The 24,191-nt window shown below is 41.2% G+C and overlaps 1 protein-coding gene across 7 annotated transcripts in view; it reads right to left on the bottom strand.

Moving 5' to 3' along the window:
* The window catches only part of scn3b (sodium channel, voltage-gated, type III, beta), a 44,113-nt gene extending 29,500 nt beyond the window's left edge, over window positions 1-14,613 (bottom strand). For 6 of the 7 annotated variants that reach the window (XM_073029781.1, XM_073029783.1, XM_073029786.1 and 3 more), the window contains exon 1: window positions 13,973-14,613. In XM_073029781.1, coding sequence (XP_072885882.1) covers window positions 13,973-14,027 — 55 coding nt within the window. In that variant the 5' untranslated portion in view covers window positions 14,028-14,613. Of the gene's footprint in view, window positions 1-13,336; window positions 13,443-13,972 lie in introns of all 7 variants that reach the window. The other variant, XM_073029787.1, reaches the window with a different exon arrangement.
* Window positions 14,614-24,191: the final 9,578 nt, after the last annotated feature.

The raw sequence follows: 24,191 nt of genomic DNA, 5'->3' as shown, positions 1-24,191 counted from the left end.
AAAATGTATCAATTTTTCAAAAAAATTGATCATAATTTTAAAAAAATCAAATTTAATCTGGCATTAGTGAAATAGAAATTCCCAAATTTGAACATTAATGTTGTTGTTAGATGTGCTATATGAATGGAAAAATTATCCGTATTGAGAGTGTTATCTGTCTAAGCTTATTTTTTTTACATATATAGTACACCCATACTCTGTATTGCAAACCTGTTGTATCTTTCAGTAGTACATGGCCTGTAGTCTTAAAATAAACATGATGTCACCCACAGATTTAAGTCTTAACAGCTAATTAAGAAACCCTCTGGGACAAAAACACCACAGGATGACATTTGTGTAATGAGAAAATTCTGTATCAAACAATAATATGAATGCAGAATTTGATTATTTAAAGTAAAATTCAAGACTAACCTGAGGTGATTGTGTATTTGTAGAGACTGCATAAAAGGCAACTGATGTGGCTGCATATTTTCAGTCAATGATGAACTGGGAAACTCATAATTTTGTGGAAGATTCCAGAATACTTACGCAAAATAGTAAACATACATTCAACCTTTCTGCCATTTAAGTGCAACATCCATTTGTGGATGAGGGAAAATGGGCTGGACCTTCACTTTAATGTCCAACTATGGGAATAATTTGAGTCAAATCAAAAATTTAAGTCCAAAATAGATATTTGAAAAATTCAACGTGTTCAACCCAAACTTGAATTGTTAGATTGAATGAAAAGTTCCAGAAACAGAAACCAGGTTAATCTGTTGATCAAATAGCATGAGAAGCTAGAAATACTCAGTAGGTCAGATAACATCTGTAGAAAGAGAAACAGATAACATTTCCATTTGAAGACCTGTCATCATTTTCCCCCATGGATACTGCCTCATTTGCTGACTGTTCCAGTATTTCTTGTTTTGTTTCAGGTTTGCATGTTTTTCTCAAGGCTTTAAATGATTTCATTACTAAAGTTAGAAATAAAGTGATTCAATGCATATTCAAGGAAATACATGAAAGGTTAGCAAACCTTCTCATTTGGATGTTAACATATTCTGGCATGTAGACAGCTTTGATTGGGAAGGAGGAGTTCATTAAAACAAAACTACAGATATCTAGTGTACAGGAAGCCACAAATGGATTGACTACTCAAATTTCAGGTCAGTGCCAGGATGTAAGCAGGTTGATGCATGAGGTAACAGATAGACGTTTAGATATTAAAGGCATCAAGGGATATTAGGTTAAAGCAGGGAAATAGCTGTAAGACCATAAGACATAGCAGAATTAAGTCATTCAGCCCATCGAGTCTGCTGATTTATTACCCTTCTCCCTATAACCTTTGTCACCCTTACTAATCAAGAACCTCTCAACCTCTGCTTTAAATATATCCAATGACTTGCCAATGTATTCCACAGATTCGCCGGCCTCTAGCTAAAGAAATTCCTCCTTATCTCTGTTCTACAGGGGCGTTCTTCTATTCTGAGGCTGTTCCCTCTGGTCTCAGACTCTCCCAATATTAGATACTTCCTCTGCTTACTACCCATACTATCTAGGCCTTTCAATATTCATTAGGTTTCAATGAGGTAAACTCCGCATCCCCACTACTGCCTCATTCGTCTAACTCTATCAAGCACAGGCCCAGAGCCATTACATGCTCCTCTTACATGAGGCGTTTCATTCCCAGGATCATTCCTATAAATGCCTTCTGGACCCCCTCCAATGTCAGCACATCCTTTCTTAGATATGGGGCCCAAATCTGGTTAAGATACTCTGAATGTAGTCTGATCAATGTTTCATTACATCTACTAATCCCAGAATTATATCTCAGTCATGACAAAATGAATGCTAACATTGCATTTGTCTTCTTTACTACTGACTCAACATGCAAGTTGACCTTTTAAGTAATCTTGCACTAGGACTCCCAAGTCCCTTCCATCTATGATTTCTAAATTTGCTCCCCATTTAGAAAACAGCATGTCTTTATTGCTTCTATCAAAGTGCATGACCATACTCTTCCCTACACTTCATTCGCCACATTTTTACCCATTCTCCAATCTATCCAAGTCCTTCTAACAGACTTCCTGCTTCCTCAAGACTACTTGCCCCTCCACTTACCTTTTGTCATTCAGAAACTTGGCCACAAAGCCATCAATTCCATCATCTAGATCATTAACATGCATAATAATGATAATAACTATAGAGCAGTTTTCATACAAACATAAAGAAGTGGTCCCAACACTGACCCTTACGAAACATTACTTATCACTGGCAGCCAACCACAAAACGTTCCTTTTATTCCCACTCTTTGCCTCCTGCCAGTCTCTCAATCTTCTATTCATGCTAATAACTTTCCTGTAATACTAGGAGCTCTTATCTTGTTAAGCAACCTTGTGCATGGCACTTTGTCAATGACCTGAAAATCCAAATAAACAACATCCACCGACTCTTCTTAGTCTATTCTGCCTGTTATTTCCTCATAGAATTCCAACAGACTTCCCCTTAAGGAAACCTTGCTGATTTCAGCCTACTTTATCATGCACGTCCAAGTACCCTGAAACCTCATCCTTAATAATGGACACTAACATCTTTCCAGCCACTAAGTGGCCTTTAATTTCCTTTCTTCTGCCTCCCTTCCTTAAAGAGTGGAGTGACATATGCAATATTCCAGTCCTCCAGAACAACTCCAAAATCTATTGATTCTTGAAAGATCACTACTAATAACTCCACAATCTCTTCAGCTACCTCTTTCAGAACCCTGGAGTGTCGTCCACCTCGCCTAGGTGATTTTAAATAAGGTAAATTTCTGACTTGTCAGCTTCCGAAGCACCTTCTCCTTAGTAATAGCAACTGCACTCACTTTTGCTCCCTGCCACTCTCAAAATTCGGGCATTACTGCTGGTGTCTACCACAGTGAACATTGGCACAAAATTCTTACTAAGTTTGATTGCTATTTCTTTGTCCCCCATTATTACCTCTCTGGTGTCATTTGCCAGTGGTTTGATATCCACTTTCATTTCTCTTTTACTCCTTATGTATCTGTAAAAACATTTTGTATCCTTTTATAATATTGGTTAGTTCACCTTCATATTTCATCTTCATGACTTTTACTTGCCTTCTGTGGTATTTAAAAGCTTCTCAACTCTCTAGCTTCCTAATAATTTTTGTGATATTATATGCCCTTTCTTTTGCTTTTATGCTGTATTTGGGATGATCTATCCTGCATCTTCCAAATTACTCCTAGAAGCTTCAGCTGCTCAGCCATCAACCCAGCTAGTGTCCCCTCCAATCAATTTTAGCCAGCTCTACTCTCATACCTTTGTAATACTGATATATCTGACTTTAGCTTCTCCTTCTCAAACTGCAGGGTGAATTCTATCATACTTCATCTGTGGGTTCCTGTACCTGAAGCTCCCTGATCAAATATGGTTCATTACGTAACACCCAATTCAGCATTGCCTTTCCCCTTGCGGGTTCAACTACAAGATGCTCTAAAAAGCAATCTCACAGACATTCTACAAATTCTCTCTTTTGGGATCCAGCACTAACTGGATTTTCTCAATCCACTTGCACATTGAAATCCCCCAACACTATCATAGCATTGCCCTTTGGACATGTTTTCTATCTCCAAGTTGTAATTTGTACCTTACATCCTGAGGTACATATCAAGGTGCAACTTCAAGCAAAAGAGGGGGGATTTGTTTTCTGCAACTGTATACACTAGAAATGGAATGGAGATCAATGTAAATTTAAGTTGCACTGATAACATGCAGGTATTTTGATACAAATTTGAATCTCTTTTAAGATGCAAAACTTAAAATATATCTGCAGGAAGATTGATTTCTGTTTACATTTTCAATTTAGAAATCTAAAACTATTGTTAGATGTACACATTAATTTGTTAAAACAGTGTGAATGTTTACATTTTATGGAGGAAATGTTATTTAGAATGTATTGATGTTGATATAAATGCTGAAATTAGTCAAAGAGATGGTATTAGAAAGTGAAATTCATGCATATATCCATATATCACTTCATTATACATATATCCACATGTAAAGTCTTAGGAGAATATCAATAAGCCCTAGAAAAGTATCAGAGCAGGCCATAGTTCTCACGTAATACTCTGTAACATCTCCATAATTGCACACAGTTCATCTTAATGTGTGCAATCATCCAACAATTCTGTCATTATATGTATAGAATAATTAATAGTTTGTGAATATCCATTTTCATCTTTCTTAATAATATTTAGTTTTTTTTCATGCAGGCACAGGTTAAATTTCACTGTATATTTCAAAATGTATGAAAATGACAAAATTGTTATCAAAAATTTGCAGTCTGCTAAATTTTCCTTCCTCGCTGCTGCTGAACCCCTGGTCATCCCTTCCCCCACTACCACTCTCCAATCCTGGGTCTCTCGAGCTCTATTGTTACCTTTTGGGTCCTCAGAGCTTCCATCTTCCTCCCACCCCACTTTTCCTGAACATCCTAACCCACCCATCTCCTCTGACGCAACCAACTCTTCAACCCCCCCCCCCTTTGATCCCAACTCTCATTCCTACTGTGTCTTCACCACTCCCACTGACTTTCCCCTCTCTGAGATGGAACGTTCTGTCCTCAGCAAGGGTCTTGCCTTTGCTCCCTTCACCTGCACCTCACCAAATGCCAAGCTCTTCAATGCTTTCATCTCTGAGCCCAGTTCTTCGGCAAGAAATTCACCACCCCACACTGATGATCCCTTCTGTTTCCAACCCTCCTCATCTTCTTGGACACCTGGGGCTGGTTCTCTGCCTGCTCTGGATCTTCTCATCTCTAATTGTCAAGCTCAACTTCAGCACTCCTCACTCCTCCTCAAACCTTACCCCTTCTGAACGCACTGCCCTCCACTCTCTTCATACCAATCCCACCCTTGCCATCAAACCCGCAGAAAAAAGGGGTGTTGTAGTGTAGTTGAATGACCTCTACCTTGCTGAGGTCAGGTGGCAACTTGCAGGCACCTCCTCTTACTTTCCCCTTGAAGAGGAACCCACACTGGACCATCAGGAAACTGTTTCTGACACCATCAGCCACCTCAGCAGCTTTGGAGAACTCCCACCCACTGCCACCAAACTGATTGTTCCCTTACCCCGCACTGTTTGTTTCTAGCTCCTACCCAAGGTCCACAAACCTGATTGTCCAGGTAGGCCCATTGTCTCTGACTGATCCTGCCCCACTGAACTCGAGTCCAAATACCTTGACTCCATTCTATCCCCCTTGGTTCAGTCCCTACCCACCTACGTCCATGCTCTCAATCTCCTCACCAGCTTTCAATTCCTAGTCTTGACTGCCTCATTTTCACCATGGATGTCCAGTCCCTATACACTTATATCCCCCATCAAAGCTCTCTGCTTCTTTCTCAATAAAAGAACCGACCAGTTCCCCTCCATGACCAACCTCCATCTGGCAGAACTGGTCCTCACCCTCAACAATTTTTCTTTTGGCTCCTCCCACATTCTCCAGACTCGAGCGGTAGGCATGGGCACCCGCGAAGGCCCCAGCTATACCTGCCTTTCCACTGGCTACGTAAAACAGTCCATCTTCCCTGGCTATGCTCCACAACTGTTGCTCCACTACATTCATGACTGCATTGGTGTTGCTTCATGCACCCATGCTGAGCTCATCAATTTCATCAACTTTATCTCCAACTTCCACCCTGCCCTTAAATTGATTTGGTCCATTTCTGACACCTCCCATCCCTTTCTTGATCTCTCTGTCTTCACCTCTGAAGACAAACTGTCAAACTGTCAAATGACAATTTTTATAAACCTACCAATTCCCGTGATGCTTTCTTTCCCTTTCTCAGTTCCTTCGTCTCTGCTTGATCTGTTCTCAGGATGAGGCTTTCTTTTCCTGGACATTAGAGATGTCTTCCTTCTTCAAAGAACCATGTTTCCCTTCCTTTACTGCTGATGCTTCCCTTACCTAGACATCAGTGCTCACCCCTTCTTCTTGCTGTCTTAACAGTGATTGAATTCCTCCATGAGTCTCCACATTCAACACATCATCCTCTGCAACATCTGCCATCTGCAAAGGGATCCTACTACCAAACACATCTTTACCTCTTCCCCTCTCTCTTCTTTCTGCAGGAATTGCTCCTTTCATGATTCTCTTGTCTATTCATCCCTTACCACTCATCTCCCTCCTGTCATTTATCTCTCCAAGTGGCCAAAATTCTACACCTGTCCATTCACCTCCTCCACCACCTCCATTCATGGTCCCAAATAGTCCTTCCAGGTGAGGCAACACTTCTCTTGTGAATCTGTTAGGGCTGTCTTTTGTATCTGGTACTCCAAATGAGGCCTCCTTTGTGTTGGTCAGACCTGTTGTAAATTGGGGGACTACTTTGTTGAGAACCACAGCTCCATCCACTAAAAGCAGAACTTCCCAGTGGCCCAACATTTTAATCCACATTCCAATTCTCATTCTGACATGTCAGTCCATGGCCTCCTCTTGTGCCATGATGAGGCCACCTTCAGGGTGGAGGAGCAACACCTCCCCTCTTCTGTTCCCTACTCTGGCCTCTTACTACTTCTTACCTGCCTAAAACCTTCCCCTGGTGCCCCTCCTTTTTCTCTTTCTCCTATGGTCCACTCTTCTATTTGATTCCTTCCTCTCCAGCCCTTTACCTTTCTCACCCACCTGGCTTCACCTATCACCTTCTAGCTAGCCTCCTTCCCCTCCCTCCACCTTTTTATTCTGTCATTTTCCCCCTTCCTTTCCAGTCCTGAAGAAGGGTCTCGAAATGTCAACTGTTTATTAATTTCCATAGATGCCGCCTGCCCTGTTGAGTTCTTCCAGCATTTTGCGTGAGTTACTGTACTCTGGATTTTCAGCATTTGCAGAATTTCTCATGTTTAAATTTTCTAGTCTGAAATTTTGGCAGCTCAATGAAAGGATTTGGTTCTTTTATGCATTTTAAATCTCCATCAAGTAGGCAACCATTTCTATTTCTTGCCTACCTTTCAAAAAAAAACAAAAGCTGCCTGGGTATTAAATTCCAATATTAGCTTCCTGCATCTGCCCCAGTTTGTGTTACTCCGTTGTCTTTCAGTTTCAGGCACTCCATTTCTCAAACTTTTCTTCCTATTCACAATGTAAGCATAGTGTTACTTATTTTTTAAGTTATTTTGTCTTTCCTGACAGCTTAAAGAATGTGATTAGTTCCTTGGATGTGGGTCAAACTATAACTCATTGATCGGGTGTGTATTTGGTCCAATTGCTTTGCTATGCTTGACTATTTTCACCAGAAAATTGTTTGAACACAGGACATAGAACAGTGCAGCACAGTACAACACTTTTGATGTTAGCTTTATTTATGGTGCCAAGATTGTTTGGACTTTGGCATGTGTATAATGCGTGACAAGCTGTTTTTGTTTTAGTGTCCCCAACCCTATTAATATCATGCTTCAAAATAAAATTGACAATTAACATAGAAATATTTAAAGCTGTCTCATTCACATGGCACTAATTGCGTATGAACATGAAATAATATCACAGAGATGAAATGGCAAAAATTGGTATTGTATTTCAGAAGCTTGCTTATTACTGAAGTGTTTTTGACAAGTTAAACAGTGATGAATAACCTTTTTAATTTAGAAATGGTTATTTGAATTTTTAAAACCACGACAGCTGACTGACATTTAAAATTCAGAAAGTTTACTTATTAATTAAGTTGCTAGAAAGTCTCTCTAGCTTCCAATGATTGTATCCGTTTATCATTGTGCAAAAATATTTTAAAATATTACAATTTTAAATATATTCCCTTGGAAAGGCATCTGAACGATTCCTAGACAGATTTATCAGTGAACTCTGGGAGACCTCCAGTTTCACTGATAACTACATCTGCACAAAATACATTGAGCTGCAGCTCCTTAGAGACTGTGTTGAGGAACTGGAGCTGCAGCTCGATGACCTTCGGCTCATAAGAGAAAATGGGGAAATAATAGATTGGAGCTACAGGGAGGTAGTCAATCCTAAGTTGCAGGAGATAGGTCCCTGAGTGGGCAGCCAGTGCAGACGACCCTTGTGGCTATTCCCCTCAATAATAAGTGAACTGCTTTGGATACCTTTGGGGGGGGGGGAACAATCTACTAGGGGTAAGCTGCAACAGCCGGGTCTCTGTAACTGAGTGGGGCTTTATGGTTCAGAAAGGTAGGGGGAGAAGAAGAATGCAATCGTGATAGGGATTCTATAGTTGGAGGAGCAGACGTGATTCTGTGGACATGATAAAGATCCTGGATGGTATTTTGCCTCCCATGTGCCAGGGTCATGGACGTCTCAGACTGGGTCCACAGCATTCTAAAGGGAGAGGGTAAGCAGCGAGAAGTTGCGATACATATTTGTACCAATGACATGGGTAGGAGAAGGGAGGAGGTCCTGAAGAGGGAATATATGGAGTTAGGTTGAAGCTGAAAATCAGGATCTCCAGGGTAGTAATCTCTGGATTGCTGTCTGTGCCATATGCCGGTGAGGATAAGCATAGGCTGATTTAGCAGATGAATGTGTGACTGAAGAATTGGTGCATGGAGCAGGGTTTCAGACTTCTGGATCATTGGGATCTCTTCTGAGGAAGGTGCAACCTGTAGAAAAAGGATGAGGGACAGCTGAACCTGAAAGGGGGGGGGGGCAATATCCTTGCAGACAGGTTTGCTACAGCTGTTGGGGAGGACTCAAACTAATTTGGCAGAGAAATGGGAACTGGAGTGATGGGGCAGTTGGTATACAACTATAGTGTAGCAAGACTGCGAGGAATGACAGGCAAAAAATGATAAGGTAAAATTGCAGTCAGTGGGATGAGTTCAAGTGTAACATGGTTGCAAAATTGAAAAGGGTGATGAATTTCAGGACTGAAAGTGTTATATACTTGGTGCATTCAGGTATATGGAGTAAGGTAGATGACTTTGCAGTGCAGTTAGAGATTGGCAGGTGTACAACTCATTGTGGGTACAACTGAGTTGTGGCTGAAAGAAGATCATAGTTGGGTGCCTAACATCCAAGGATACACATTGTATCAAGTGGACAGGCAGGTAGGCGGAGGGGGTGGGGTGCTTCTGTTGGTGAAAAATGAAATCCAACCCTTAGAAAGAAGTGACATAGGATCAAAAGATGTAGAGTCATTGTGGGTAGAGTTAAGAAAATGTAAGGGTAAAAAGACCCTGACGGGAAGTACATGCATGCCTCCAAACAGTAGCCAGGCGGTGGGATATAAATTACAATGGGAAATAGAAAAGGCATGTAAAAAGGGCAATGTTACAATAGTCGTGGGGGATTTTGATATGCAGGAAGGTTAGGGAAAATCAGGTTGGTGCTGGATCCCAAGGAAGAGAATTTGTAGAATGTCTACCAGATGGCTTTTTAGAGCAGCTTGTTGTCGAGCCCACTTGGGAAGAGGCAATTCTGGATTGGGTGTTAGATTTGATTAGGGAGCTTAAGATAAAGAAGCCAATGATCATAATATCATAGGATTCACCCTGCAGTTTGAGAGGGAGAAGTAGAATTGTCATATATATCAGTATTACAGTGGAGTTAATGGAATTAGAGAGGCATGAGAGAGGAGCTGGCCAAAATTAACACAAAAGGACAGTAGTAAGGATGACAGCAGAACAGCAATGGTGGGAGTTTCTGGGAGCTATTCAGAAGACAGAGGATGGATACATCCCAAAGATGAAGAAGTATTCTAAAGTGAGGATGAGGCAACCGTGGCTAGCAAGGGAAGTGAAAGACGGCATAGATGCAAAATAGAGGGCATATAATAAAGCAAAAATTAGTGGCAAAAACTAATAGAAGGCAACTAAAAAGCCATAAGGAGAACAAAGATGAAATATGAAGGTAAATTAGCCAATAATATCAAAGAGGAAACCAAAAGTTTTTCAGATATATAAAGAGGAAAAGAGAAGCGATATCGGACCTCTGTAAGATGACACTGGAGTAATGGGGGACAAAGAAATGGCAGATGAACTTAAGTATTTTGTGTCAGTCTTCACTGTGGAAGACACTAACTGTATGCCAGATATTTGAGATTGTCAGTGGAGGGGGCAGAAGTGAGTAGAGTTACTATTACTAAGGAGAAGGCTTGGTGAAGCTGAAAGGTCTGAAGGTAAATGTCACCTATCCAGGTGGACTAATCCCCTGGGTTCTGAAAGAAGTAGCTGAAGAGCTTGGGGAAGCACTAGTACTGATTTTTCATGGATCTCTAGATCCTGGAATGTTTTCAGAGGACTGGAAAATTGCAATCACCACTCCACTCTTTAAGAAAGGAGGAGGGCAGAAGAAAGGAAATTATAAGCCAGTTTGACTTGAGTGGTTGGGAAGATGTTGGAGTTCATTATTGTGGATGAGGTTTCAGGGTACTTGGAAGTACATGACAAAATAGGGCAAAGACAGCATTGTTTCCTTAAGGGGAAATCCTGCCTGACAAATCTGTTGGAATTCCTTGAGGAACTAACAAGCAAGATAGACTAAGGAGAATCAGTGAATGTTGTTTACTTGAATTTTCAGGTCTTTGAGAGTGCATGGTATTACAGGGAAGACACTAGCATGAACAGAAGATTGGTTGACTGGCAGGAGGAAAAGTGTGGGAATAAAGGGGGCTTTTTCTGGTGGGCTGCTGGTGACTAGTGGTGTTCTACAGGAATCTGTGTTGGGACTGATTCCTGTCCTGTTATATGTCAATGATTTGGTTGATGAAATTGATGGCTTTGTGGCCAAGTTTGTGAATGATACAAAGATAGGTGGAGGGGCAGGTAGTGTCGAGGAAGCAGGGAGTCTGCAGGAGGACTTGGACAGATTGGAAGAATGGGCAAAGAAGTGCAGATAGTTCTATGGTGGGGTAGTCTTGGACTAGGGGGTAGAGCCTCAGAATAGTGATATCCATTTAGAACAGAAATGAAGAGGAATTTCTTTAGCCAGAGGGAAGTGAATCTATGGAATTGATTATGGAGGCCAAGTCATTAGCTATATTTAAAGCTGAGGTTGCTGAGTAAGGGTGTCAAAGGTTACAGGGAGAAGACATGAGAATGGGGTTGAGAGGGATAATAAATCAGCCATTATAGAATGATGGAGCAGACTTGATGGGCTGAATGTCCTTATTCTGCTTCTATGTCTTATAGAATAACCTTATTCACTGTCCACTGTACCACCAATTTTGGTGTCATCTGCATAATTGCCAACTAAGTGACCTTAATCTCATCCAAAATACTTAAAATAGATGACTAGCAACAGTGGACCTGCCACCAATCCCTGAAACATTCCAACAAGCCAACTTTGTATCCAATTAGCCAGCTTGCCCTGCACCTGATGTGACCTTCTGACTCAGCCTATCATGTGGAGCCATATCAGGAGCCTTGCTAAAGTCCATACAGATAAGGTCCGGTATCCTACCAGTTGCATTAGGCTCATGGCAGCTTTTCATAACTAAAGACAAAACATTAACTACCCTCCACTCTTTCAATGCATTGCCTCTGTCCAGCAATGATATACTGTAAGCATCCCCACTAGGGCCTCAGCAATACATTCCCACACTGTCTTGAATACACTTGATCATGGCAACTCGGTGATTCATCCATATTTTATGTTATAAAATGCCTTATTTATGTAAAGTGGATATGTTTCAAGGCATCACCGTTCACTTCCATTAATTCCATAGCTTCCATTACCAACTCCACAGGAATGACAGATGAGAAGTATTAATTTGAAGCCCAATCCATCTCCTGTGGTTCCATACATAGATGACCACATTGAACTCTAAGGTACCCTATTCTCTCCCTCAATACCCTTTTTGCTGTTGATACAGTTACTGAATTTCATAGGATTCTCTTTTGCCTCATTACAAAAACAATCTCATGTTCTATGTGTTTTCTTGGCTTTCCTCTTAAGTGTAACCCTACATTCTACATGAGATTCTCTCATTTCCAGCCGACTCACCCAACACAGGCCTTTACTGACAAAAGTCTCCAATATTCCTCATGACCAAGGTTCCCCAATCCTGCAAGCCTTGCCCTTCACTTGAACAGGAACAGACTGGCCCTAAATTCTCCCTATCTCACTTTTAAAATGTTCCTAATTAGCAGCCATCCCTTTACCTGCAAATAGCCTCTCCAATCAACCTTTGCAATTTCCTGAGTAATGCAATCAACATTAGCCTTGCCCTAACTTGGGACTTGTACATCAGTCCTATCATTTTCTGTAAATATTTTTAAACTATTAGAATTATGGTGTCTAACTGTAACTGTTGACTGACTATAAGTGGATGCTAATATAAATGGCTATTCCAGACTGTTATTTCATTAACTTTGATTAGAAAAATGTTGTATCTGTATTTGTACACAAATTAATTTAATTTGATATCCAGGGACAGCCAGTCAACAGTTGTCAGATGAGATAGGAAAAGTTATTTTTATCCATATCAAACAACGGAATTTTCTGCCAAATGTAGTTAAGAAATAGAAATCAAAAAACCTAAGAATCAAATGCTTAAAAATTTGGATAATCTTGGCCACAGTTCCTCATTAGGATACCCTGATCACAAAGTATTCATATCCTGCCAAGTGGTTAATAAGCTAAAACCTCCACTATAGCTTGTATCCTTTCAGTTTTGGAGTAACAGGGTCTTGTTAGGATGATTAATGTACAACCATGATGTTTAGTTATACCAATTTTAACTCCCTTTCTTTCCCGGAGTCAGCATCATTTAGCTTCCTCTTTTCCTCCGTCAAGGGCTGTGAATGTTTGACTCTTATGGTTTGCTAGTTATGTGCAGCATTTCTTTCGTGCGCGCCCTGGCTGGGCTGGGAGTGGGTCCAGTGGAAAGGGAGTGCCAGATCTTGGCTTTTGGATTAAATGTGTGTTTACATTGATGCGGCTCTACATTCTTGTCATATACAAAATACCCTCTTCCTATTGGCTGCATGCCTAGATAATACGAGGAAGACCTGCGAGGAAATAATAGAGACACTGGCTCCTCAAGGCCAAACTGGTCCCTCCCCTGTAAATTTACATCGAGGCGTGCATCGAATTTACACATGAATGATGTCGGCTAACACTTCCATAAAACGAACGTTTCTTTATATACACATAGGCGCGCCTCTTAACCTGCAGCCTCTGTCCCCGCTTCCCAACGAATACCTTGAGTCCAGTTTTCCTCTTCCAACAATAAACGTAGAACCTGTTGCGTGTTTACAGAGAGAACCCTTCAAGGTAAAAAGAAATACCTAACTTGCAAACTATTAAAAGCTGAAAGATTGAATTGACGTTAGATGTTTCATGTTTTATGCTTATGGTTGGATGCAACGGCTAAATTTTTGTTCCTTACTTTGGATGAGCTTCTGTTTCCTATATCGAATAATCTGGCTCTGTTTTCCGATGAGAGCGCTGGTAGAGCCCGACCCCCGCCCTTATACTGAAACTTCATTGAATACCTCGGTGTAAAAGAGTCTTATTTTGAAAATGCACACAAGTAATGATCGCGAAGACAGTAGAAGCCAACACCCAACATTAAATATTAAAAATAAAAGGGAAGCGAGATAATTTCCCTCTTAAAACAACGAACAAAAATACACACATTAAATTTTAAAAATATAAGTTAATATATATTGGCGTTGATGTGTAGGTTCGCTGCGCTTTTTTTTGTTCTCACCGAGTCAACCCGGACCAACGCTGTAAAATTACAAAAAGATGGAGATACTGATTTAAAAAAAATAATAATATTGAAGTCAACGTTATCAATTCTGTAACCTGTTGAGGGCCTGAGTACACAATAATTACAATACTTCAAAAATGATATATCAAGTTACACATTTCTAATAAATTATAATATTAACACATCCAACATAATGGGATTTTTATCCCATCTCATTCAACCATTGATGATAGCGGCTCAGCTATTGTTTCTCAGCAATGCAAATTGCCAGTAAATTGAAATATCTATTGGTATAAATTGTCAACTTACCTAACAGAGTCATTAGCAATGGAACCGAATAAAGAAACGTGTTCCACACACTCATAGTCGGGGTAAGCAGAAACAACCGGCTTTAAATAGCTCTCACTGATCCACTTGTAGCTGTTTGGTTGGAACTCACCCCCTCTGCCGATGCACAGTCTATAGACTGGTTTGCATAAAACAATACTGGTTAAAACAAGCGACTGGGTTTTAATACATTCTTAAAACAATCGCTTCCTCGTAGTCCTTTAATGCCCGTCACCAACAGGTTTCCAACCGTCTGTGTTTGATTCCTTTGTGTTGTTCGGTCTCCCTGCAGATGATGTTGCACTTCAGATTTCAGCACTACAGACAGCGCCTGATAATGCACATTCACAGATACGAATGGTGCCTTAAATTCGATTTTCGAATACCAGCGCAGCCTCGAAATCGATCCAGTGTTTGCCTTCAGACCAACACGTTGAGTATCTCAAAATGCCCAGTCTTTTGTTCACTGTCTGCTGCGTTTACAGTCAGATGCAAACGAAATATATTTATAACTATGTATGTATTTGCAAAATAATCTGCTTTTGATCCCCACTATTTTATCAAGATATTGCGCGTTTGAGCGCCTGGTGGAGAGCCTAGTTGGGTTGTGCTTCTCTTGTCTGTCTCGGTTCCTCTATTAATATTTCCACACTTACTCCACCCTCCTTCCAGAAAGAGTAACAACACAGACACGCATGCGTTGGCAGCCTACATTGTAACCTGTTATACTCGGTGTTTATATCATTTGTACTGGTTATTGCAGCCACGTTTGTGTAGAAGGGACAGGATTTTGTCTGGTAACGTCTATAATAAATCCATATTAGATTCGCTATGAATTCAGATCTGAATATTTTCCTGCCATTGTATTTGAATAGCTTAATGATCGATAGAAACTAGAGGAATTCTCCTCATCCTATTTGAATGCGTCCTTTTAATTCGTCCCGATCTGTTAGTAACGTCCATTTCACACTCTGATATTAAGTACTGCTTCATCTCACCCTATCCATCGAGCTCTCCCGAGATAGAGTCAAGGAAAACGATGCCAAATATGGTGTCCGATGTTTGTTCGGGGCGATCTCTGCCCTTGGGAAAGGTGCCAGCTGCATGCCATCTACACGCTGGCATTTGCTTGTAAAATAGGAACTGCTTTGGATGGCTTTACTCACAGCTCCAATAGAATGGAGGAGCGCTTTTTATTGTTCATCCCAAGTCGTTCTTTTACTCTGAGTATTTCATTAGATTTACTCAGTGCAGTTATTTGTGAAGACTATAAAGCTTTGGTTGAAATTACTATCGATCATTTGTTACTTTAAAAGAGGGAAAATGGGCAACAATGTACTTAGTTATATGGAGACTTTTGATTTTTATCAAATATATACCAAATATGTTTAATTGAATACAAAATGAACCCTATAAATAAATATACAGCTACATCAACAACTAAGCCTATTTTCATCACATTTTTCCTAAAGGGAATCAGGACAATGGTTGAAATATTGAGAATGCTGTCAGCAGTAGGTAACAGATCTACAGTAAAATATTTAAAGCATATTCCATTGATCTCTAAAATTTCATATGCAATATTTTCAGAAATTCCTTGTATCATTCCTATTGATGTGAAAAGGAAAATAGTGAAGTACTGCACATGGGTTCATTGTCCATGCAAAAATCTGATGGTGGAGGGGAAGAAGCTGTTCCTAAAAAGTTGAAGAGTGTGTTTTTGGGCTCTTGTACCTTCTTGATGATAGCAATGAGAAGAGGGCACATTCTGGGTGATAGAATCCTAAATAATGGATGCCTCCTTTTTGAGGCATTGCCTTTTGAAGATGCTCTCAATGCTGGGGAGGCCAGTAGCCATGATTGAGCTGGCAGAGTTTGCAACTTTTTCCGATCTTGTGCCGATGACACAACTATTGTTGGCTGAATTTCAGATGGTGTCATTGGCAAATTTGTAGATGGTGTTTGAGCTGTGTCAGGCCACACAGTCACGGCCATAGAGAGAGTAGAGCAGTGGGCTATCCTTGGTTGACAGTGAGGAGGAGATGTTATTTCTGATCTGCACTGACTATGGTCTCCCAATGAGGAAGTCAAGGATCAAGAGTGAGGTACAGAGGCCCAGGGTTTGGAGTTTGTTGATTAGTACTGAGGGTATGGGTGTTGAATGCTCAGCTGTAATCAATACACAGCAGTCTAATGTAGTCATTACTATTGTCCAGGTAATCCAGGGTTAATTGGAAAGCCAGTGAAATTGCATACGCTGTAGACCTATTGTGGCAATTGTTCAATTGCAGAGACCCCAGTCCATAGGCAGGAGTTGATTTTGGCCATGCCAAACCTCTGAAAGCACTTTGTCGATGTAGATGTGAGTGCAACTGAGGCAATCATCATTGAGACAGCTCATCCTGCACTTGGACACGGGTATGATTGTTGTCCTTTTGAACCTACAACTGCAGCAACAATGTCCTTGAAGACTCCCTCCAGTTAGTTAGCACAGGTATTCAATGCCTTACCAGGTACACCATCAGAACTTAATGCCTTGCGAGGGTTCACCTTCTTGAAAGATGTTCTGATGTCAGCCTCTGAGACAGATCACCTTGTCACCAGATGTTGCAGAGGTCCGTGCAGTTGTAGTTTTATTCTCCCTATCAAAGCACGCATAAAAGAATTTATCTCATCTGGGAGTGAAGCATCACAGTCATTCATGATGTTAGGTTTTGCCTTGTAGGAAGTAACGGCCTACGAACGCCGTCAGAGCTGACATACATCCAATTCCGTCTCTACCTTCATTCAGGATTGTGCTTATACTCTTAAAATAACCTTTCATAGCTCATACATGAACTTGTATAGTTCTGGATTACCAGTCTTAAATGCCACAGATATAGCCCTCAGCAGACTACGAATCTCCTGGTTTATCCATGGCTTTTAGTTTGTTAGTTCCAGTTATGCCTGCCTTTTTGTTGGCTTTGTGGAGCAGTCCATGTTCCAAGCCTATACGGGTATCCGTCCCCCTCTTTTCCTTCACTACATCGACGACTGCATTGGCACTGCCTCCTGCACGCATGCTGAGCTCGTTGACTTCATTAACTTTGCCTCCAACTTTCACCCTGCCCTCAAATTTACCTGGTCCATTTCGGACACCTCCCTCCCCTTTCTTGATCTTTCTGTCTCCATCTCTGGAGACGGCCTATCTACTGATATCTACTATAAGCCTACAGACTCTCACAGCTACCTGGACTATTCCTCTTCCCACCCTGACTCTTCAAAAATGCTATCCCCTTCTCACAATTCCTCCGTCTCTGCCGCATCTGCTTTCAGGATGAGGATTTTCTTTCCAGGACGAAGGAGATGTCTTCCTTTTTTAAACAAAGGGGCTTCCCTTCTTCCACCATCAACTCTGCTCTCAAACGCATCTCTCCCACTTCCCGCACATCTGCCCTCACCCCATCCGCCCATCACCCCACTCGGGATAGGGTTCCCCTTGTCCTCACCTACCACCCCACCAGCCTCCAGATCCAATGTATAATTCTCTGTAACTTCTGCCACCTCCAACGGGATCCCACTACCAAACACATTTTTCCCTCCCCCCCCCCCCACTTCTGCTTTCCGCAGGGATCGCTCCCTACGCGACTCCTTTGTCCATTCATTCCCCCCCTCATCCCTTCCCACCGATCTCCCTTCTGGCACTTATCCTTGCAAACGGAACAAGTGCTACACCTGCCCTTACACTTCCTCTCTCACCACCATTCAGGGCCCCAGACAGTCCTTCCAGGTGAGGTGACACTTCACCTGTGAGTCAGCTGGTGTGGTATACTGCGTCCGGTGCTCCCGGTGTGGCCTTTTATATATTGGTGAGACCCGACACAGACTGGAAGACCGTTTCGCTGAACACCTACGCTCTGTCCACCAGAGAAAGCAGGATCTCCCAGTGGCCACACATTTTAATTCCATGTCCCATTCCCATTCTGATATGTCTATCCATGGCCTCCTCTACTGTCAAGATGAAGCCACACTCGGGTTGGAGGAACAACACCTTATATACCGGCTGGGTAGCCTCCAACCTGATGGCATGAACATTGACTTCTCTAACTTCCGTTAATGCCCCTCCTCCCCTTCTTACCCTATCCCTGATATATTTAGTTCCCCCCCCCCCCCCTCAGCAGCCTGAACAAGGAGTTAATGGTTTCTCGTACAAGAGCATTGCTGCTGTACACAGATTCAGCAGGCTCAAGGTCTCATCAGCAGGCATTGAGGTCCGAACAGGCAAGAAGTAGAAGGCCCAGGATGCAGTGGAGATGGCCGAGTCACATCTGAGGCAGAGGGATCTGGTAGGGACAGTGGTGTCTGGTCAGTCAGGGCTGGGGCCGGTTCCCTTCAACCCACCTTGTCAGGGCCCAGGGCAGGGACAGACAACAAATGGGTTCATGAGAGAGGTGTGAGCAGCTGTTGAGGAGGTGTGTACCACCAAGAATGGTAGGAATGGGGCAACAGGGAGCTTGGACTAGGTGGGAGAGTATACTGAAGTGGAAAATCTCCTGGTCCAATAGCTGGAAGGCAGAACCCCAGTGCCTGAAGTTCATGATCCAGGCTCTGTACGACGTCATGCCTAGTCCAGCGAACTTTTTTGCTTGGGACAAAGGCGAGACACCATCATGTCCTCTCCGCCCGGCTGAGGGACACTGGAACACATCCTCAGCTGCGTTTAAAAGCTCTGGGAGAAGGCCGCTACTGCTGGCACCATGACCAGATGCTGAAGGCAGTGGGAGAAAATATCTCCTTGGCCATTAACAATAGTAGGTACCTCTGCCAACCCAGAAAGCCCATAGCCTTTGTCAAAGCTGGAGACCAACTACAGCCTCCGTCCAGATCACCAGCAGGCTTGGTCATCACGGCACCTGACTGGCAACTGAAAGTTGATATTGGCAAGCAACTAAAGTTCCCTGACTTGATCACTATATCATCATTCCTGAGGCCTGACATGGTCATTCTGTCAGAAACCTCAGAGCAGGCGGTCGTTGTAGAACTGACAGTGCCCTGGGAAGACTGGATTGGGAAGGAATTTGAGTATAAGAAAATCTAATACCAGAAGCTGCTAGAGCAGTGCCAGAGACAGGGGTGGAGGGCAATTGTGAATCTAGAGAGATGGGGTGCTGGCTGCAGAACCTACTCTCTCCCTGGCATCATGGGGACTGCTGTTAGCCTCCAGATGGCTATGGATCAAGAGGTGTGACCCTGTGTATCAATACTGCTGGGTCACAAGCCTGGGCCTGATCAACTCTGGCTAGGTTGCCTGGGCGAGAGAACCTGAAGTTGAAAGACCCGAACCACTCAATGACCCTAGGTTACATCACTGATGATGTGTCTCAGCACATCCTAGGATGTATCTCAGCATCAATGATTCCTGATAATATTATTGGTAGATTTTATATGTATGCATCTAATAATTTAATTTCATGCTTGATGACAAACATAAATTGGTGTAATTGAAGAAATTATGCTCAAATGTGGCGAGATTCCAACAAAATGTAATATCATTCCCTGCATAAAATTGCAAGAAATTTTTGTCATTGTGTCTGCTAATTATAAAGTATCTATATACTTCGTAGAATAACTATATGGCACAAAGCTACATTTTTCTCTATAAAAAGACCTGGAGATGACTTTTAGATTGGCAGTAATTTTGCCATTTTTGTTGGATTGCAGAAAACGATGACACTCTTGACATGAATGATTGATTAGGGATGGATAAAACTACCTGAATTTGATATGTTCAGACAATCTTCTGTGCAACTTTGTCAGAAGATCTTGATTGCCAAGATTTTATTGTAATCTGAAAGTGCAAACTTATCCAAGGCCAGTTCCCAGTTATTTCAGAGAACATAAGAAATGGGAGGAGGACCAAACCATTGAACCCCTCAAACTCACACCACTGCTCAACAAGGCCATGGGTGTTTTTTTCCCGTTTCAACTCCATCTTCCATTCTTGTTCCCATACTCCTTTAGTGGCCTGAAATCTATCAGTCTCTGTTGTGAATGTAGTTGATGACTCCAGAGCTCTCCAGGGTAGAGAATTCAGAAATTCACTCTGAAGAGTGAAGACATTTCTCCCCATTTCATTCCTAAGTGGCTTGCTCTCATTTTGAGACTGTGATTCCAAGTTCTGGAGCACGCTGCCAGGAGAAGGTGGAAGCAATGTTGGAGAGACATTTATATTATTGGGATATTTAAACATATGTTCAAAGAACAGGGAAATGAGAGATATGTGAGCTGGCACTGCAGAGGAGATGAGGCCTTGAATGACAGGGTGGACTAGAGGAAATGTATGGCCTATCTCTGCTTCTATTTTCTTATGTTTTTAAAATAATTTGTTTAATTCTTCTCTTATTTACTCTTTCCTCATCAAACATTCTTCCATCTGTCTACAACCCTTATTTACCTTCACTATTATTATTAAAAATGTCTTGTAGAAGGTATTATGCTTGCTTGTTTAGTCTCGTATTGTACTTTCCCCTTTATCATTTTCTAGGTAATTCTTTGCCAAATTAAATTCTCTCTCAGCTCATGGGCTTATTTCTATTATTTCTGGCAATTTTATAGGCTTTTGCCTTTTGCCTTGGAATTAATAAAATCTTTAACTGCTCTGGTCATTCATGCTTGGACCACCTTCCCTATTATGCAGTAAGGGCTTGTACAATTGTTGAAAATCATGTATTTTGTTTAAGTGCTGATCATTGTGTGTCCATTGCCATGGTTTCCTTTGTTCAAGTGAAAACCTTGGATTTCAAACAGTATAATTTTTATACATATTATAAAATTCTATCATTTTATGGTAACTTCAGATGCTTTTTTTAAACAAAAAAAACCTACTTATTTATTATTGCGCAGTACCAGATCTAAAATATTCTGTTCCCTGGTTGTTTCCCCAATGCATTCATTTGGAAATCTATCTCACATACATTCCAAGAATTCATCCTCTATGTTGTTTGTATTCATTTGACAACCTTCAAGTTCCTCATTTATATTTGCCATTTTATATTTCTTAAAATTAGTATTTCCTCATTATATTAGGTTACTTCCTAGTTGAGGCAGCTTTAAGACTGATCTTGTTTTAGTGTTATGTTTTCTATATAAAATAAATGATATCGATAGATAGAAAGGTATTCAGGTGCTTGCTTTTGATATTTAAATTTGATAGCTCTACTCTTTCCTCCTAATATCCCAATTCTTCGGCAATCCCTAGGGATTGAGTGTGGTTTGCATCTGGCCTGTAGGTTCAGAGGTGACTTGAGACTGATGTCTGAACCACAACTGGAGTATGAGGTGGTTGGTGGAGTGGATGTATGAGTAGCTTGTGAACTGCTGCATTCCTTCCACTACTCTCACAGCACTTGAGGTGAATTAATAGATTGTTGAAAAACTTTGTTTGATTAAATATTTTCAAAGGACAAAATCTGTCATCTTGCAAAGTCTGAGAAGGATGTGACTCCAGATCCTTAAGCTGTCACTTGTGAATTTCATTCTGAAACAGCCCACATCAAATTACTCAGTCAGGGCATTTAGGAATTATAATAAAGGCCAGCAATGGCAAGACCCTTGGAAAGAAACACATTAAAAAAAAATAGCGAGAAATTTAAATCTTACCTTTCTTTTGTTTATAACACAAGGTGTTTGTGCTTTCAGTATGAAAATATTTCTGAAATTAGGATATAAACTGTGAAAAGGTCATGTATGACAGATAATGCCAGCGACTGTAAGTGGTCCGTAGATCACAAAATAAATTTTGCTTATGAAACTAAAAAAAAATAAAATGCACAGCTATCCATTTGCTAATAAATGGCTTTTATATGTTAGGTATATAAAAGAATACAATAGGAAATGGTAGATTATGGTTGAAATTTATTTCACAAATGCAATGTATTTTGCAGTGTAGTTGACAACCTTTTTGTATTTACAAGGGGGCACTGAAATTGGGGCAGGGATTCAAACTACCATGTGACTTGCTGCAGATTCGGGTGACCTTATTGAACAGCACAAGCACTGATCTACTTTGCTCTAAATTATGAGGACGGCCAGTCTGTACATTGGACAATTGATCCCCATGAAGAACATTTGGACATTTGAATGCATTAACCAGAAAAACTGTTGATAATATTGGGTGGATACCAATTCTGAGATATGACACAATCTTTTTTAATGCTGGCCAAGCAAATTAAACCAAGCAGTATTATGTGTTTGCCTTGTGTTTACTCATCCAGATCCAAATAGCAGCCACAGATGATCACACAATAAATCAATATGTCTGAGTACATAGTAAAAGTTGCCAAATTCAGCAGGTCGTTGTAAACATTATATAGATGATGATTTATGAATGTATAGTGTCTTATTCTTCCTCTTACTGAGAATGACTGTGATACATAATACATTTCTCACCATTCCTCATCCTTTCTATTCTTTCTGGTGTCTTTTTCCCAGGGCTGAAACATCTGAAACTAGATGGCATACATTTAAGCTGAGAGAGGCTAATTTCAAAGGAGATGTGGAGGGCAAGTTTCTTACAGAGTGTTGGGTGCCTGGAATGCATGTCAGGGGTGGAAGTGGAAATGTTCAAGAGACTTTTAGATAGGCCCATGAGTGCAGAGAGTGCAGGAGTATGGGCATTGAGTAGTTTAGTTAGGCATTTACTTCCTAGCTTAAGTAGTTTGGCACAGCATTGAGGGCCAAAAGGCTTGTGCACGTGCTGTACAATTTCTATGTTCAATAAAACCTAATCTATCCCTTTCTTATTTTAATACTATTTCACATCAGCCTATTTAATTATGCCTGCAGCCCATTCAAAGACAATGGCATTTTGAATATATGAACTGCACAGAGCTGTTATGTTGAAAGTAGTTAGCATCATTAAACATCTTGTATAACCTGATTCAAGCTCCTTTTTCTTTCTTTATAGTTTTATGTGATCCTATGTTCTGGGCTTAGAGACGTTTGTTTGAAATATTTGGAATATTGTGAATGAAGGTGCTGATAAAATGAGAGGGATTTCACATGCTTCAAATGATACTGTAATGTTGTCTGTAGTTATCCCCTTTAATTATTGTATTTACTGTTGTATATGACTGATGTACCATGAAAGGCAAATTGCACTGAGGGACTACTCACAAGGAATAGCCACGAGGAAAAGAAACATATCTGGAGCTTATAGTTCACTGCGTGCAGTTCTTCATGTACTGCTGGACTATCTCCTGACTGGAATTGGGCTTAACTATGAAGGATTCCGCCTACTGTGCAAGTTTGTAAACTAGCCTTTCCCCTGGTTAAACTGTTTCAGTACTTTTATAGGCTTTTGATAATGTGAAATATTATCCAGATATGGCTGAACCAGAAAAGAACCCAGGACGTACCTAATCCAGCTATTTATTGCTATATCCGTGCTCCTCACAATCTAATTGATGTAGAGGATTTCCTATCCTGTTAAACAACAACTCCTCACCAATAACCTGTACAATGAATCAGTTTTCAACTTTGTCACAGCATTGATCCTGATATTGGTGCATGGATTGGAGACTCTAGAGAGGTGAGAGTAATCAATTTGATCTTCAGGCAAACCAGAAACTGAATAAAAGTGGCGATTATAAATAAAATCACATTCCTTCGGTGGCTGGAGTCAATATGGTGTGATTGCCAGAGGCTGGTCATCAGACCCCGAGGATATGATTGCAAGAGTGCTTCAGGCGAGAGTCCTGTACTAGACCATCAGCTTCCCTTCCACAAAAGGGATATAGAGGGCTATTGTCCGGATCCAGTTAGATGGGACAAGGCAGAGACATAGGTTGACATGGACTGAATGGGCCTGTTTCTGTGCAGAGGTACAGTGGCCTTGACTCTAGAGCAAAACAGATCAGCCCACTGAGTTTTTGCCATGTCACAGAACAACCTTGCTCCTCCTATAATTTTAAGAAGGTAAAACAGTGGGATTGTTTATCATCAGTTTCATTGTTTTCAACACCCAATACATTTCCTAACATAAAGCCACCTTGCAGCACGACATGCACAGCATCTTGACTTGCAAACAGTGAGAACAGACATCTCTCCTTTACTTCAGAGGCATTAACACCATCACAGTCCTTGCCATCAATATCCTGTGGCATCATCCGTCCAAAGCTGAACTGGAGCAGTCATATCGATATGGCAGTTACATGTGCAGGGG

This window comes from Hemitrygon akajei, chromosome 26 (assembly GCF_048418815.1).
Source record: "Hemitrygon akajei chromosome 26, sHemAka1.3, whole genome shotgun sequence".
NCBI classification, from domain to species: domain Eukaryota; kingdom Metazoa; phylum Chordata; class Chondrichthyes; order Myliobatiformes; family Dasyatidae; genus Hemitrygon; species Hemitrygon akajei.
Note: the sequence above shows the minus strand (reverse complement) of the source record. Positions and strands in the feature narration are given on the sequence as shown.